Source organism: Asparagus officinalis, chromosome 8 (assembly GCF_001876935.1).
Source record: "Asparagus officinalis chromosome 8, Aspof.V1, whole genome shotgun sequence".
NCBI lineage: Eukaryota > Viridiplantae > Streptophyta > Magnoliopsida > Asparagales > Asparagaceae > Asparagus > Asparagus officinalis.
In genome coordinates, this window is record NC_033801.1 from 12,597,555 (window position 1) to 12,616,235 (window position 18,681).

Below are 18,681 nucleotides of genomic sequence, written 5' to 3' on the forward strand. Positions count from 1 at the left end.
GAGTCAGGAGAGAGGCGGCTAGGGCATAGATGGGTTTGGGAATCAGAAGTGAGAGGGCTTAAGTAAAATGGTTACGGGTCGGGGAGAGGGTTTAACTGTAGCGAGTGCTATTAAGCGCTAAACCGCCGCTTATCCGCGCTTTTCGAGCGATTAGTGGTTTTCTACGTCTTAACTCCCTGCAATCACCTTAAGCGGGGCGGTGAAGCTCCACGACTGCGATATAGCGCCGCGATCCACCGCTTTTTACAATACTGAGTGCGCCTTACAAAGCGTCACTTAGCGCCTCAGTCCGATTAGCCCCGATCCCTAACCCATTGGCCCACAATCCTACGAGCTCACGATCCATGACCCACGACTCATAACCCACGACTCACTAGAACTTATGAGGGATTAATTGAATAAAAATAATTCTCGGCTTGTCGTTGGCAAGCCTCGAATACAAGATCTTTTGAAACACCAAAACTTTAACTTTTCGCTACGCTACTAAGGATTTCTAAAAAATACCAATAATTAATAAATACATAGTTTGAAAACTTATTTTTGGAAAGTGGTTTTGACAAGAAAATCCAATAGTTTTTGGTGTCAGGAGAGCAAGAAAGGTATGATTTGGATGTTTGCTTGTTACGTGATTTCAAACCCTTAGCTATTGTAGAAATTCTTTTGTCAATAAGATGAATCTTAGATGACATATCTAAGATGAAGATGATTAATTGATCAATGAGAGAAGCGTCTTATACGTGCCTTGATATATTGCTGTGACCAACTCCTATGATAATACTAATCTTCAGAATTCTGAATGTTAACTTTCTGCTTCTCTTCACGTACATTTAACGTTATCTCTGTACTCAGGCATCTGAGCACACTAGATGATGCGATAGTTCGTTCAAAATGGATGAACTGCAAAAAAGCCATTTCTGAGGAAGTAGAAATAGTGAAACAGTTGGATGCTGAAATAAGGGCATTTAAGAATGCTCCAGGGAGCAGGCGTCCATCGTCACCCCCAATTCAAACAAAATCCTCCTTTGTTTTCCAACCATTGGATGAATATCCAACTTCATCTGGTGGGCCCCCAGATGATCCCGATGTTTGGAGGCTACCAAGCCGAGATCAGAGCAGAAGATCCACTAGAGCTGGCCAAACGAGTGCAAGAAAGTCCTCTCAAGATGCGACTTGGGCTCGTGGCTCTAGATCTGGTGCAGCTGGCCGTGGGGGAAAATCTAGTGCAAGCAAAGGAAGCTCAAGTGTCTGATCATCAACTGCTTCTTCCATTGGAGCGAAGAAAGGGAAATCAAATTCTAACAAGACAGATCCTCAGGTGATTGTTTTTGAGTTAATTGATATCCCTTCTATTAATGTCATGTCTTGGTTTAACACATTGATTTGAGTATGTTGGACAGCGAATACTTTTCTCAGGATTACTTTTTATTGGGTGCATGTTTCATCAATGTGCTCATCTAAATCTAACAGTCATTAGCTTGCCGTCAAGTTAAAGTTATGGTATCTTATTTTTGACTTAAGGAATTATTCCTGGTTGTCAGGGTACGATACAATTCACTACCAGATCTGTGCTTATCCACTTGATTGTAATCTGGGTTAGGTGTTATCTGACAAACTGAAACCTGAACTTATTCAAAATCTGTTTCCAGAAAATATAGCACATATATTCTCAAATTGTTCTCAAAATATCTTTTGATCTTTGTATAACTTTTTACCATTGTTTGTTACTTATCATGTTCAATAAAGATTGATGTAGAACCGAATCGATCTGAATCTGATAGGTAATACCGTAATGGATAGGGTATGGCTTACCCTTTTGCATATCCAGATCTGATTATCCGATGAATATTATGGATTAAGGTCCAACCAAAACCCGATCCTATGTGATGCAATACGAGAAGATTTCATTTAAAGTTCATGTATGGATTTAGAAACCAGAAATCAGTTCTATGTCAGATCACAGAACATGTGCAGATACTAATACTTTAATGTATCTTGTTCTCGAGATGAAGATAAAACTGCCTAAATGAGGTTCAACTAGGATATTGTGGAAATAACTTTAGCCAACACAAATTTTCTTTAAATGAATTGTTAAGGACTTAAATGTGGAAATAACTTCTGCCGGCACATTGTGGAGCATTATTGCTGACTTGCACTAGAAAAATGATGTTTTTTTAATAGAAGAAGAATGATGTTGTTTATCACATTATAAAGCACAGTCTATAATCTTTTTAACAAGTTATGTAGGATCTGCGGAAGCACACATTAAACACTAGGGGGGGTGGTGAATAGTGTTATTTAAAATTTTACGAGATGAATTATAACTTGCAAGAACAATGAACAACAATCTCAGAAAATGAACAATCACAAACAAAAGATTTTATACTGGTTCCACCACCCTGGTGTACATCCAGTCTCCAAGCAAATCCCGCTTGAGATTTCCACTATGATTTTTAAACTAATTACAAAATCAAACCTGACCAATTTGTAAGTCCCTGCAAATTGCAACACCAATCTCTACACCAAGAGATCTTCTCTCAAACCCGAGAGAAACATTCTTTGAAGAAATGTACAAATCCTTATAAGCCTTGATGTGAATGTGAAGTGCAACGGTGGCTTAGGAATTTAAACTCTCTGAAAAATTACATAAACAATTTCTAGTAATGATGGAGAATAAAGGCAATCAAGAGAGAATGAATTTGATCAAAATTCGAATCTTGTATCTACTAATGTTAGTACACAAATTCTGATGTTAAAACTTATTTATAGCCTCTAAAATATTTAAATTTTAAACCAATTAATGTTTAAAAATGGCTATAAACGTTCACTTATTCAAATTTAGAACAGTTAGAAAAACTATATTTGTAGTCGACTATTGAGCTTAGTAGTCGACTACACTGAGTCTATTCAGACTCTGTGAAGTCAAGAAATAGGGTTAGTAGTCGACTACTTAAGGCATTAGTCGACTAATCTGTAAAACTTAAGTTTCTGTAAGTTAAACTGAGAATGAGTTGTCGACTATTAAGCATAGTAGTCGATTAATCTGTAAATATGAAGTTTCTGTAACTTTGACTAAGGCTTTTATAGTCGACTACTAAGGGTATTAGTCGACTACGGATACATAGATATGAGATATTTGATATGTTTTGAGACTCACTGTATATCTATAAACTCTAATGGTTAACTTAAGCAATTTCTGTAGTTAACCATACACTAAGTATGTGTTAGTGTGTTCTAAATACTATGTGCGTGTATGTGTTGTGAGTGATCAAGGCTTTTACAAGAATCTAAACAAAGAAAATAAAATACAATTTGACAATTATGCACATATTCTTCTTTGCTTGTCTTGTTGCCTTGAACTCATCCCTGCACTTAGTTCACATATCTTGAGCATATCGGATATTGTTATCTGCATTGATATGTTAGTACATATATAATACACATAGTAAATAAGTTGTTATCATCAAAATTATATCTTGGGGACAAGATATCCAACATTCTCTCCTTTTTGATGATGACAAACAATTTAAGCAATAGTAGGAGTTAGTAACAGTATATCACGTGAAAAAATATTATGATATCCAATACTTACTCCCTCTGCATTAAAGCATATTAGAATCCCATGTATTAATCATATGTATCATTTAGAATCCCATTTATCAATCATATGTATCATAGTATATCATAGTGTATCTCCCCCTTTGTCATTAACAAAAAAAAACATTATTCTAGGCATGCAAGAATTTCATCTTCATGAGCTAAAACTTTAAATAAATCATCCAAATTGTGAACATAATCCATGACTTAACCCATTCAAATAGGTAGGCAAAGACTTGCTATAAAGATCAATATTTCGATAACTTCCATCGTCACAATCTGGTTTAAAATATTTTCTTAAATTTCCTAAATAAATTTATCTCACATTATAAGCAAATGCTCTAGTTGAACACAACATACAAAGCACAATATATTAAACACACTACATAAAGTTTGAAATAAACTAAGCAAATTACTACATAAGGTTTGAAACAAACTAAGACTAAGCATGAACTAGTACATAGTGAAAATGAAATGCATGCTCTCTAATAAGAAGATCCTGGGTACATAGTGAAAATGAAATGCATGCTCTCTAATAAGAAGAGCCTGGGTACATAGTGAAAATGAAATGCATGCTCTCTAATAAGAAGAGCCTGGAGGAGGTGGAGGTCCATGGAAGTATGAATCCATGTACTAAATTGTGTTTGGAAATGCGTGAAATTTTTCATATTCACATGCCCAAAACGTTTATGCTAAAATAATGTATCAACATTGGATAAAACTAAACAAAATTCATTAGAAACAAAGTTCATGGATAAAATATAGATATTATTCTTTCTAATGCCTCTAAACAAGATATTATTCAAATCTGAATCATAAATCAAGCATGTATCTTTTTCAAAAATATTTTTAAAATCTTTATCGTAATGCCTTTAAACAAGATATTATTCAAATCTGAATCATAAATCAAGAATGTATCTTTTTCAAAAATATTTTTAAAATCTTTATCGCATAATTGACTAATGCTAAGCAAATTATGTTTAAGACATTCTACTAATAAAACATTATCTATTAAAGGCTTATGTGGATTACCTGCTGTTCCAATACCTATAACGTTACCCTTGTTGTCTCTAAATGTGGCTGTTCCACCTTTCTTGTTTTGCACCGAAGACAACATATTCAAGTTTCCCGTCATATGTTTGGAACATCCACTATCTAGTATTCATTTTTCTTTTCGAGGTACTTCATTTTTGTGTGCCATGAAGCACATGTGAGCAGATTCTTCTTTCTGTTCTTCTTCCGAAGAGGATGCATCGCTGTCATCCCATATCACTGCCAAAATCTTCTTCTTCTTGAAGTCGTTGAAGTTATTGAAGTTGGTGGACTTTGATTTTGACTTAAGAAGTGGACACTCCTTTATATGTCCTGGTTTATTGCAGTTGAAACACAAAGAAGAATCATTAGTATTCTTAAACTTATTTGATTTATACTTATCTTTTTTTAAAAACCGTTCGAATTTTTTTATGATTAATGCAATATCCTCATCATCTTCTTCAGATTCTTCGGTGTCCGAGGATGCATTGAAGGTAAAAATTTTCTTGTTCTTTGGTTCTTCATCCTTCTTTCTATCATCGAGTTGAATTTCATAGGCCATGAGATTTCCGATGAGGTTTTCTACGGTGAGAGTGGAAAGATCGTTGACCTCTTCAATTGCCGTAGTTTTCTTCTCCCAATATGGAGTGAGTGCTTTTAGGATTTTTCTCACCATTTCAGCTTGAGTGTAGCCTTTGCTTAGTGCAATTAAGGAGTTTGTGATATCTGTAAATCTTGTGAACATCTCCGTGATGGTTTTCTTGTCTTTCATCTTGAATAGTTCAAACTTGTGAACAAGAACATAAATTTTTGATTCTTTAATCTTGTTAGTTCCTTCATGTGTTACCTCAAGAGTATGCCAAATTTGATGTGCAGATGTAGAGGTAGACACGCGATTGAACTCGTTCTTGTCCATGACACAAAACAGCGCATTCATTGTCTTGGAGTCCAGATTCACATTTGTTCTTTGAGCAAGTGTCCATTCGGTGTATGGAGTGGTTGACTTTGTGAATTCTGTCTCAACGATGTTCCAAAGATCGTAGCCAAGTGATTGGAGGTAGATCTTCATCCAACATTTTCAGTAGTTGTAATTTGTACCATCGAATAGTGGTGGTCGTTGTGTGGAGTGACCTTCTTTGAATTGTAATGTATTTGTCATCATTGTAATCCTTGCTCTGATACCAATTGTAGGATCTGCGGAAGCACACACTAAACACTAGAGGAGGGTTGAATAGTGTTATTTAAAATTTTACAAGATGATTTATAACTTGCAAGAATAACAACTTGCAAGAATAACGAACAACAATCTCAGAAAATGAACAATCACAAACAATAGATTTTATACTGGTTTCACCTCCTTGGTGTACATCCAGTCCTCAAGCAAATCCCACTTGAGATTTTCACTATGATTTTGAAACTAATTACAAAATCAAAACTGATCAATTCCAAGTCCCTGCAAATTACAACACCAATCTCTGCACCAAGAGATCTTCTCTCAAACCCGAAAGAAATTTTCTATGAAGAAATGTACAAATCCCTATAAGCCTTGATCTGAATGTGAAGTGCAGTAGTGGTTTAGGAATTTAAACTCTCTGAAAAATTGTCTAAACAATTTCTAATAATGATGGAGAACAAAGGCAATCAAGAGAGAATGAATTTTATCAAAATTCGAATCTTGTATCTACTAATGTTAGTACACAAATTCTGATGTTAAAACTTAATTATAGCCTCTGAAATATTCAAATTTTAAACCAATTAACGTTTAAAAATGACTATAAACGTTCACTTATTCAAATTCAGAACAGTTAGAAAAACTGTCTTTGTAGTCGACTACTAAGCTTAGTAGTCGACTACACTGAGTCTATTCAGACTCTGTGAAGTTAAGAAACAGGGTTAGTAGTCGACTACTTAAGGCATTAGTCGACTAATCTGTAAAACTTAAGTTTCTGTAAGTTGAACTGAATGAGTAGTCGACTATTAAGCATAGTAGTCGACTAATCTATAAATATGAAGTTTCTATAACTTTGACTAAGGCTTTTATAATCGACTACTAAGGGTATTAGTCGACTACAGATACATAGATATGAGATATTTGATATGTTTTGAGACTCACTCTATATCTATAAACTCTAATGGTTAACTTAGGGGATTTGTATAGTTAACCACACACTAAGCATGTGTTAGTGTGTTCTAAATACTATGTGCGTGAATGTGCTGTGAGTGATCAAGGCTTTTACAAGAATCTAAACAAAGAAAATAAAATACAATTTGACAATTACGCACATATTCTTCTTTGCTTGTCTTGTTGCCTTGAACTCATCCCTGCACTTAGTTCACATATCTTGAGCATATCGGATATTGTTATCTGCATTGATATGTTAGTGCATATATAATACACATAGTAAATAAATTGTTATCATCAAAATTATATCTTGGGACAAGATATCCAACAGGTTAGAGAACTTCCTTATAAGCATTGTTTGCAAGAAGATACCATCAAACCATTTGCACACTACTATTATTATTTTCTTTGTTAGGTTTTATGTCTTCTTGTTCTTTAAGTGGGTATCTCTTTTGACACACATTTTCTTTTATACTATTCTGGCTAATGCAATCAAGAAAGTTTTCATGGGTAGGTATATGGCTTATGTCTTGATGTGTTCTACTCCTGCTATTGATTTTCTTGTGTCACTTGTAGAATGGTGACACTGATGATGGGAAACAAACTAAGGGGCAGTACGAAGGACCTGATGCGGATCTGGCTGCAATGCTGGAGAGAGATGTATTGGAGACCAGTCCTGGTGTCAGGTGGGATGATGTTGCAGGACTCAACGAAGCTAAACGACTTCTAGAAGAAGCTATGGTTCTTCCTCTATGGATGCCTGAGTATTTTCAGGCGCATATCGAGTTTGAACTGTCAATGCTTATCTGCGTTTTCTACTGGCATAAGAAAATGAACATCCTACTTTTTGTAGCGTATGATGTCTTCGCATGCAGTTTCTTGAATATTACTCTCCCTAACTACTTAGGAGTTAGGATGCATCAGATTGTCATTATTTAATAGAATATTCGTAGAATACAGTGCCTTTCTTTTTTTGGGGGGGTGGGGGAGATAAGCATAGTTTCTCCCCATGCAAGAGAACATTCTTGCAGGTGAATTCTACGGAAATCTAACTTAATATTAAATAAGTCCCCCAAATTGCTTATTTTTTAAGCAAGTCCCCCAAATTCATAAGTTCTCTTAATCAAGTCCATGCTTATATATTTTAAATAAGTCCCTACAACTCTATAAGTTTTATCAAACAAGTCCCCAACGCTAATCCTTTTTAACTTAACTGAAAGTTAACTAAATTCCGTTAATCTTGTATGTTTTGCCCTCCTTTTTTCTATTTATTTTCCCTTGATATCCTCCATATTTTTCTTCCCCTGTTTGCTGTTTGTTGAGGAGTCTCTATTGCACTTCGTTGTGGGTATTAGGTGTAGCTATCTGGGGGAGGATGAGGATACAACTCACACGATTAATGTAGTTAGTTAATTTGAATTTGAATTAATAAAATTTAACCTAAAAGGATTTATTTAGGAGAACTTGTAGATTTGAGGGGCTTATTTAGAATATATGAGATTTTCAGGACTTATTTTAGAAAACTTATAACTTTGGAGGACTAATTTAAAATACATGAAATTTGGGGGGCCTATTTAAGAATAGGTTAGATTTGAGGGACCAATATAAGAAAAACCCTTAATTTTAATGTAGAATTTTTAATGTTGATGTACTTATAACGATGACATGTTTTTTCAGGGAGTTCGTCGACCTTGGAAAGGTGTTCTTATGTTTGGTCCACCAGGTACTGAAAAGACACTTCTGGCTAAGGCTGTGGCTACCGAATGCGGAACGACATTCTTCAATGTTTCTTCAGCTACTTTGGCTTCAAAATGGCGTGGGGAGAGTGAACGCATGGTTCGATGTCTGTTTGATCTTGCAAGAGCTTATGCTCCAAGTACCATTTTTATTGATGAAATTGATTCTGTCTGCAATGCTCGAGGGTAATATACGCGGAACCTATTGTTTTCGATCCTGTTTCTTTGACATTTTATGCTTTTCTAATATGTGCCATCATTTTCTGGAAATGGTGATGTTTATTAACAACACATGAAAATTTACAAATTAATGCATATGCTAGGAAATACATTTGCAAAGAGAAATGCAAGGACATGAACCATAAGCTATTGAAGCTTTTTCCATACCAGTATAGTCTCACCTTAGTTTGTCAAATACCACGGTGCTACTTCAAGGTAGCTTTTATCAGGCAAGGCATTAGCATATCAAGGGGATGTGCAGCAGTTTCCTCGTTTAACGTAAGCATATGTTATGGAGCTTTGTCACTTCTGAGATTGCACTTCCTTGACTACACATCTTTTCAAACTGTCTATAACATTTGATTTGCTTTTAGTCAAATAGGTTTATTTTGTCCAAAATATCAGATAAATGGTTTACTTAAAGTCTTATGTTATAATTAACCGAGTGTGCTTAATAATGTATGGGTTGATGCTTTGTGGTATGCTCTGTCAATGCTTTATTTCTTTCTTCTGTTTAGCTTAAGCTCTATCCTCCTTTTTTTTCTTAATAAAAAAGCTAGTTTCAGTATTTAACCTGGGAAATCCCACAACCCAAGCCCATGCCTTTACCAGTGAGAATGACCTCGGTGAAAATTGTTATTAACTACTGGGACCTTTCCTTTTATTGTTTCTTTCCTTTTCTTCCCCATTTTCTTCCTCATCTTTTCAATAAGATTGATGCTTCCAAATGCCAAATACCTCTCCTGGCCTCTTGTTTTTTGCTTTTGCAAATGCAAGTACCTATAGGATTGTGGGCTGGAATGAATATGCAATTTCTGATCCTCTGATACTCTGAACATCTGAGAGTTATATATCTGCAGGGCTTCAGGAGAACATGAGTCATCAAGAAGGGTGAAGTCTGAGCTTCTAGTACAGGTAGATGGCGTGAACAACAGCTCTACTGGTGATGATGGTGCAAAAAAAATAGTTATGGTACTGGCAGCCACTAACTTCCCATGGGATATTGATGAGGCACTCAGGTTGGTATCACTTTGATAGTTTTTGTTACTATTTAGGTAATTTCCACAAAACCCCAAAAATATTTGGCCCATTTTGAGATAACCCCCCAAAAATTTGAAACTGTCACTTAACCTGCAAAACTTTTGGGCCATCAACAAAACCCTCATAATGATTGAAGTGTTCTGTATAAAAATAAGTGTGTTGCAAGTGCACGACAAAAGTTGTATTTCAGAATGTCAAACCACAAGGAAGGTTTTTTTTCTCTTTAGATTAAAAATTTTCCTTTTGAAAAGGTTGATTGAAAAGGGGTTTTGGAAAAAAAGGGTTGAAATGGGTTTTTGTATTTTTGTTAAGAAAAAGAAAATAAAAATAAGAAAGAGGGAGAGAGGAGAGAAATTAAAATGCAAAAGGAAAGAAAACGAGAAAAGAGAAAAAGGAAAGGAAAATATATGCAATAGATAAGAAAATAAAAACAAGAGAAAGAAAGAAGGGTAAATTACACTAAATTTCCCTGAGGTTTATAGGTTTGACATAATATCCGCCTGAGGTTTTGAAACTAACACTTTCTCCTCCTCTTTTTAAATTTTCATTCTAATAAGCCACATGACACTCACCTGACCCTTTAATGCCAAAGATACCCCTTTCTATCTAAATAGAAGTAATAAGCATATTTTCTCTTCTTTTTTATTGGTTAAATTGTATTTCCCTCTCCCAAAATTTTCATACTTGCAATTATACCCCAACTTTTCTTCATTTTTTCTAGAAAAAATTCTTCATCACTTTGATTACCTTAGTAGTGATTAAGAAGGAAAATATCATAGATATATTATTTATAGTCTACATTACCTTTGATTTATATCTTTTTCAGACTTTGAAACTAATCGTGGTACATTTGTCTCAGAAACAATCATGTAGTCATTTTTAAGTTGTAGGATTGAAAAATGCTTACAAAATAAACTTTGTAAGAGAATTTGATGAAAGTTAAAACTTTAGGTGGGATAAGTGCAACTATGCAAAAACTTTAACAGGGATAAATACAATTTGCCAAAAAAAAAAGAAAAGAAAAAGAAAGAAACAAGGATATTTTTCCCTTTAGGGGAGAAAGAGAGGGTATTTTAGGCATTAAAAGAATCACTTGGGTGTCGTGTGACCCATAACATAAGCAATTTAAAATGAGGGGGAGAAAGTGTTAGTTTCAAAGCCTCAGGGGGATTTTCTGTCAAACCTATAAAACTCAGGGGGATTTAGTGTAATTTACCCATGAAAGAAAGAAAATAGAGACGAGAATAAAAGGACTAGAATGAAATGCAAAAATTAAAAGAAAATAAAAACTAAGAAAACAACTATAATGAAACTAAGGAAATTAAAGAGAAAAAGACAAGTGAATAAGAGTAGGTAATTAGGATAGATTCCACTAGATAATTGTTTATTAGATCTAGAAATTACTCTTTTATTTATTTATTACTCCTTAGAATTAATAAGCATAAACTATCAAACTAGTTGGAGTAAGGGTAATTTATCAAATTAAATCTAAAAATCAAATCAGATTTCTTGAATAGAATAAATAAAATCAAGAAGCGATTCTAGAATAATAAAAGAAGCATAGGTTATCAAACCATTTAAAGAAAGCATAATTAATGAAACTTTATTATTCTACAATTACTATTTAAAAGGAAATTATTCTAACATGAGAAACTTAAGCATAAAAGAGAGCAAATCTAAATCTAATAAACAAGTTATACTAGTTTCATCTTATCCTAATTATCCAAAGAAATTTAGCCACACATTTTATTAATTCCTAAATTATGCGTAAAAGAAGCATGAATAAAAAACAAGGAAATTGACTAATTATGAAAAGCTATAAAAATCAAGGAAATAAACTAATTATCTAAGCATGGAATTAAACCTAATTATTAAGCATGAAAATAAGCAAGACAAGAAATTTAACCTAAGCATGCACATATCTAATTAATCAAAAAAATTAGAAATTAAAACTCACATTAAGAGTGGTTGAGCTCTTTTGTAGATCCGAAATATCTTCAAATCTACAATAACAAAATCAAAGAAGAAGAAATTTGAAGAGGAAAAAGTATTATTTTTATTGCAAAAGCTAAAGTTTTATAAAATTTGGAAGGTACAAAATAACACCCTCCTATCCCTAGAAGAGGATTTACAAAATTTTCGCACCGCTCACCCTCACTCTCTACCTCTATTTATAGCTTCAAGGAGCACATATCAACCATTGTGTCAAACTTGGACGTCATGGCAATCAAAATCAGCCTTTGATTGAGCTTTCCCGCCTGTTGAGTTAGTAACGATACCAGTATTGATAGGGGTATTGATACCGGTATTTGATGTTGGCATCGATTCTAACTTGATCCGTTTTGCAGTTTTTACTGATTTTTCTTCATGGATTTCTTGGACTTCTCTTGTCCTCTTTTAGGCTTGGGATAGTCTTCATTTTAGCTCCTCTTTATTTTCTTCAATTTTCCTCAATTTCTTGATTTCCTACAAAAATGATGAAAACACAATATTGATGATTTATTTGTATGAAACTTTATTTGAAATAGAGGTATAGAGATGCAATAAAATATGCTAATCAGTTTCTTCAACTTCCATCCAAATGACATAACTCCCAATTTTTTTTCGACAGATATAGTTTCAAGAAACCCCTATTATGCTGTTAGGTGGGACTGTTGGAAAAAATTCAAAAATTATGAGGTTTTTTGCTGAAGTCCCAAAACTTTTTGGCATCAAGTGACATTTTCACATTTTTGGGGGTTATCTCAAAATGGGCCAAACTTTTTGGGAGTCTTGTGAACTTTACCCTAACTTTTAACACTCCTGGCTGTTCATGTTCTAGTTCGCTTTCAGAGGCTGTTCTATGTGTTCCCTGTAAACCTTTTTTGGATGATTAATCACAGGAGAAGGCTGGAAAAGAGAATATATATACCTCTTCCCAATTTAGAGAGTCGTAAGGAGCTTATCAAGATCAACTTAAGAACTGTGGAGGTATGACTTGCTGCCTGTAAAAATGTATTTTTTTTCCAGTTAGATGTCATTCTGAATTCCCTTCTCTTATCAGGTTGCCGCAGATGTAAATATCGATGATGTGGCTCGTAGAACCGAGGGTTATAGTGGAGATGACCTTACAAATGTCTGTCGTGACGCTTCATTGAATGGCATGAGACGAAAGATTGCAGGGAAGACACGAGATGAGATCAAGAACATGCCGAAGGATGAGATCTCAAATGATCCTGTCACCATGTGCGACTTTGAGGAAGCTCTGAAAAAAGTCCAGAGAAGTGTTTCTGCTACTGATATCCAACGCCATGAGAAGTGGTTTCATGAGTTTGGCTCAGCTTAAAAAGCTTGCAATCCCTACTGCAAGGTTTGTAATTATCCTTGATAAAATATGTGTATTTGGATGCCATTTCCTGTATTGTTCAAGAGTTGTCTTTTAAGGTAGTTTGCTCTGTGTAATGTAAACTTGTTTCCATCAACGAGAACTTGGTTGTAGTCTAAAAGAGACTAGAGAGATTTTTACTCTGAGCAGCTTCATATAATTTCAAAATATATCAGTATGCATTATTAATACATACAGATATGTTTGTTGAAATATTTGGTAGTATTCATTATTCTACTGCAATTGTTTGGATGTCGTATTCATAAATAATAATTCTTGCAAAGCTGGTACTAGTTTAACCGGATACGGTGACTATGGTCCTTACATTCGTGCTTGCAAATGGCTTCTTTATGTTTGCTTATGTATTTTCTTGTGGGACTTCAGATTAGGAGTTGATGCTTTGTTTATTAAAAGCACTGGGTTTTAAGGCAATTTATCTCAAGTTGTTTTTTTAGTACATACGCTTAATAATGTTCCGATCTTTTAATTCGAGCTTTTTCTCTTGAGGAAATAATCTGTCTTCAAATCCCTGGTGAGTGATCCAATTGAATTGATTTATTTTTTGTACTTTGTGGGTGTCTTGCTGATGATTGAGATCTCACCTAGTGAAAGTCCCAATCTAAGCTGTCTGTTTTGTTTAACTTGTTGATTTTCACATTATTAGCTTCTCCTGATTTCCTTATTGTTTGTGGCTTAAATTAGCCATGTAATCGTTGTATGGGAAGAAATTTAGAGTCAGGAAAATTTATTTGCTCTCCATGGACAATAACGATCAGGGGGGAAGAGGATAATAATAAGATTTATCTTCCCCAAAACTCAAATTGATTCATTATCTTTTCAACCTTTCTACAATTCAACCTACATTAATGGTACAAGTTGTTACTAATATCTAGTTAAAGCGGGTCTTGAATTCTGAAACTAACTCATAACTATTGAGTATTGGATTTTATAACCTAATAAATTTTATTCAATTCATTCTATTTATTACACTATAATTATTCTTAAAATAAACATGAGAACTAATACTAAGAACTAAATATATACTATAAATTTTAATCATAAATTTTATTCAATTCATTCTATTTATTACACTATAATTATTCTTAAAATAAACATGAGAACTAATACTAAGAACTAAATATATACTATAAATTTTAATCATAAATTTTATTCAATTCATTCTATTTATTACACTATAATTATTCTTAAAATAAACATGAGAACTAATACTAAGAACTAAATATATACTATAAATTTTAATCATAAATTTTATTCAATTCATTCTATTTATTACACTATAATTATTCTTAAAATAAACATGAGAACTAATACTAAGAACTAAATATATACTATAAATTTTAATCATAAATTTTATTCAATTCATTCTATTTATTACACTATAATTATTCTTAAAATAAACATGAGAACTAATACTAAGAACTAAATATATACTATAAATTTTAATCATAAATTTTATTCAATTCATTCTATTTATTACACTATAATTATTCTTAAAATAAACATGAGAACTAATACTAAGAACTAAATATATACTATAAATTTTAATCATAAATTTTATTCAATTCATTCTATTTATTACACTATAATTATTCTTAAAATAAACATGAGAACTAATACTAAGAACTAAATATATACTATAAATTTTAATCATAAATTTTATTCAATTCATTCTATTTATTACACTATAATTATTCTTAAAATAAACATGAGAACTAATACTAAGAACTAAATATATACTATAAATTTTAATCATAAATTTTATTCAATTCATTCTATTTATTACACTATAATTATTCTTAAAATAAACATGAGAACTAATACTAAGAACTAAATATATACTATAAATTTTAATCATAAATTTTATTCAATTCATTCTATTTATTACACTATAATTATTCTTAAAATAAACATGAGAACTAATACTAAGAACTAAATATATACTATAAATTTTAATCATAAATTTTATTCAATTCATTCTATTTATTACACTATAATTATTCTTGTACTAAACATAAGAACTGATATATTATAAAATTTATCAATATTAGTGTTATGTTAAATATGATAAATATTTCACTTTAGATATTAGATATTACACAATAAATATACAATTATAATATATAAGATAATAATCATATCTGATGTGTAAAAAATCCATGGAGAGGAATACCAATACAAATGCTTACCTCTTGGTGTAGTCTAGAAATAGCATATAAATTATCATAATATATAGTACTAACTATTGCGATATACGTATCATAGTATTTGGATACGTAATTCTAAGCATGCAGAATTCCAAACAGTGTGGGAAACTATTACATTTGCTCTTGACATTGGATGGGGAAAAATAATTTTTGAAGAAGATGCAGATGCGGGAATTAGAGATATCCATAATGGGGTGGAGCAACACTCGATTTTCGGACACTTTATGGATGATATTCAACGAAGTTGCATATGACTCAAGGAATGAGGTTTTTAGATAGTTCGTCAATGGAGAATATAACGGCTCGTGTGTTGGTCCGAAGAGCTAATAAAATTAATGATTTTGTGGTATTGCTCGAAGACTCACCATCATTTTTACACAATATTTTACAATCTGATAAAGAGTAGTGTTAATTCTCATTCTTTTGCTGTGCTTCTGGGTTTTCAAATTAGTTCTGATGTATCTTAATATTTTTTTCTTAAAAAAACTATTTGCAATACAATAATTGAATCCTATAACTAATAAAGTAATTTATGACATCTCCCCTTCTAAACCCACAAATAATGCATTTAATATTAATTTTAGTGAGAAAATAAATCTATAATTAAAGGATTCATCTATATTCTCTTACTGACTAATCAAATTTTCTTCATTAATTATGCACTAATAATTTTACGGCTTGTCTACTTCCATAAACATTCCACTTAGATAAGAGTTGCATAAAATTATATGCTATATATGGATTCTCAAATGCACAAAAGGAAACACAAAAAGAGTCAAAAGAAAAAAAATGGAGGAAGCGAGAGTTTTAACAGTGGAGTCAGTCCCTCGATTATAGTAATCAGGATACCTTGCAGTCAATAAGATTTCACAGACGATAATTAAGAGAGAAAATTGTATTGCTTTTTTAGGAAACTGACAGATCTGCAACCGGTTTCACCTCTAAGTTACGAAAAAAAATCAATCTATTAGTTATACATGTATTCAATTTTGTGGAAGAAAAACTAACATAATGCCAATAAATCCATGGTGAGCGTGGGTGGCTGGGGGCTTTGTTTGAGTCCTCTTCGTTGTTCTAAAAAAAAGTCATAGGCGAATGCAATATGAGATGACATTCCAATGTTTTAGTCTCATATCATTACTTAATGTGCATCACGTGCAAAGCACGTGTTAAATGCGGGTCTTAATAAAAACATAAATGAAAACGAATCTAGGAATTCCTATAGCACTCTTATTTATAGAAGATCTGAACTAACCCTTTTTTTGTTTCTAAGTGATGTACTGATTTTCTCAAATTTTTTGTGTGATTTATTGAATTTTCTATTTATTTTAGATAGTAGCATACGAGTCACTCATATACCTTGAGAAATCCTCCTTGGTTCCAAACGAGTTTCCAATCAATTGATTTCTGACCAAGGGCAAACAAACAAGCATCCAGATACACATAAGAAACACACTCAAAACACACAACCTCGCTTATATCAACCATTTTTTGTTGGCTTCTATTGTAATCCCCTCCAATTTTCAAACTCCTTGTACTAAACTATATCAATTTAAAGTCCCATATGTTTCTTCATTTCCTCTCTCCACAGACCAAAATTATGGTGAAACTCAAATACACACTTGGTTTCATTCTTCACCTTCTTCTTATCTTTATCTTCATTTATCACGGTTGTGAAGCTAATCTTATTGGAGGTAGTAGCCAATACCTTTGTTTTTCAATGTTATTTTCCTTTAATTTCAGATAAGTTTACTAGTTTTTTTTTTGGTTTATGAATGAAGATGCTGCATGCAAAATTGTTGATTGTGGTGAAGGAACTTGCAATAGTTCAGTTGATGTGCCCCCGTTCTTTGATTGTGATTGTCATCCTGGATGGACTCAGCTCAAGCTATTGGACAAAACTATATTTCCACCTTGCATAATACCCAACTGTGGGTTCTCTCTTCTTAATTTTCGCCTATTCCTGAATTTTTTTAATAGAATTGTAACTAGGCATGGTTTTCTCTTACTTTTGATTTGCAGGTTCAGTTAATTTTGATTGTGGCATGCCACAGATACCGACAAATATTTCCCTACCAACTAACCTCACTGATCGTAAGTTTTTATCTTGGATAATTATTTGAAATAATGTAATTATTCATTTGTTTTCTTTGAAGAAATTATATTATGGTCGTATACTAGATTATAATTAATCTTTTACATAGAAATGGCAAACAGTTGGAAAATATAGGAACTTAGATTAGCTTTTATTTTCAGAGCACTGCTTCATACAGGATGTTTGTGAGAACTGACAGCATAGAGTTAATTAATTATGAAAATTCATGTGACTATGACATTTTTTTTGTTCACTTCTTGGAAAATAAATATCTAAGTATATTGCCCTGTATGAAGCTGCACAAATTCCTGGTTAATTTTTCTCAAGTGAATCAATATGGCAATCCAAATCTATGTAAATATAGATGTTCTCTCTCTACATCTTCTTTCATTTCCTGATTGAGTGAATCGATGCACATCTAAAGATTATTTTCTTTTAGAACGCAAATATATATATACGCGAATCGACGCACATCTAAATCATTTTATCGTGAAATCTTGTAGCCTGCAACTTTGCATGGTGTGGAAATGGAACATGTGTACCAGACAATGATAAAGGTCACAAGTGCAATTGCAATGCTGGAGCATACAACCTACTTAATTTACCAAAAATGCCATGCTTTCAAGAGTGTAGAACCTCTTGCCCGCTCTCTTATCTCTATTACTCTCTATCCTCCACGTTCTCATGATTGATGCCAAAGATATTTCTCTCTAACGTTTTCAGGCTATCTCGGATCAGACTGCAATGGCCTTGGCCTGACCCCACCGTCCCCTCCGCTCATTTCGCCTCCGGGCACATCCAATGCTTCTGGCCCCGGTCAGAACACAGCTGGATCAACTTCTGGTGGGAGTAGAAAATGGTTAGGAGTCGTAGGATACATGGCGTTGCTAATGGGCTTACATTTTGTCGTGTGACATATTACGTACACACTGACTTCTTGATATAGAACTAGAGAAGAAGCCTATAGATGTTACTTTTGAATAAAAAGGGTAATTTTGTTGATCCTCCATTTTGAGCTTCTCTTTGTACATATATTTTGTTTGGTCAGACCTTGCAGTTGTTACTACAATCATATATATATATATTCGTATAAGTGATAACATTCAACTTAATCTATTCTTCTATCACGCATATGACATAATTCATTATATGATTTGTATTCCAGCTGACAAAAAGGTAGAGGATAATATTGTTCGCGTGGTCACACTCACACTCCAAGAGATTTCCACTGAAATATCATGTTACTGCATAGA

The 18,681-nt window shown here is 33.0% G+C and overlaps 2 protein-coding genes across 2 annotated transcripts in view; both read left to right on the forward strand.

Moving 5' to 3' along the window:
- The window catches only part of LOC109851356 (katanin p60 ATPase-containing subunit A1-like), a 15,483-nt gene extending 2,182 nt beyond the window's left edge, over positions 1-13,301 (forward strand). The window contains 6 exon segments of the mRNA XM_020421439.1: positions 850-1,315; positions 7,325-7,522; positions 8,426-8,670; positions 9,564-9,722; positions 12,627-12,714; positions 12,788-13,301. Of these exon segments, the coding sequence (XP_020277028.1) occupies positions 850-1,315; positions 7,325-7,522; positions 8,426-8,670; positions 9,564-9,722; positions 12,627-12,714; positions 12,788-13,069 (1,438 nt within the window). The 3' untranslated portion in view covers positions 13,070-13,301.
- Positions 16,879-18,452, forward strand: LOC109851204. Its single transcript, XM_020421243.1, has 5 exons — positions 16,879-17,027; positions 17,115-17,264; positions 17,356-17,427; positions 17,932-18,057; positions 18,152-18,452. The coding sequence occupies exons 1-5, from the start codon at positions 16,898-16,900 to the stop codon at positions 18,340-18,342; spliced, it is 669 nt and encodes a 222-aa protein (XP_020276832.1). The 5' UTR covers positions 16,879-16,897; the 3' UTR covers positions 18,343-18,452.

What these genes read in the sequence shown, in the direction of transcription:
- LOC109851204 (XM_020421243.1), top strand. Translation starts at nt 16,898, where the DNA reads ATGTTTCTTCATTTCCTCTCTCCACAGACCAAAATTATGGTGAAACTC. An exon ending in ACCTTGCATAATACCCAACT is followed by an intron (nt 17,265 to 17,355) that starts GTGGGTTCTCTC and finishes TTTGATTTGCAG; the next exon opens with GTTCAGTTAATTTTGATTGT. An exon ending in ACCAACTAACCTCACTGATC is followed by an intron (nt 17,428 to 17,931) that starts GTAAGTTTTTAT and finishes GAAATCTTGTAG; the next exon opens with CCTGCAACTTTGCATGGTGT.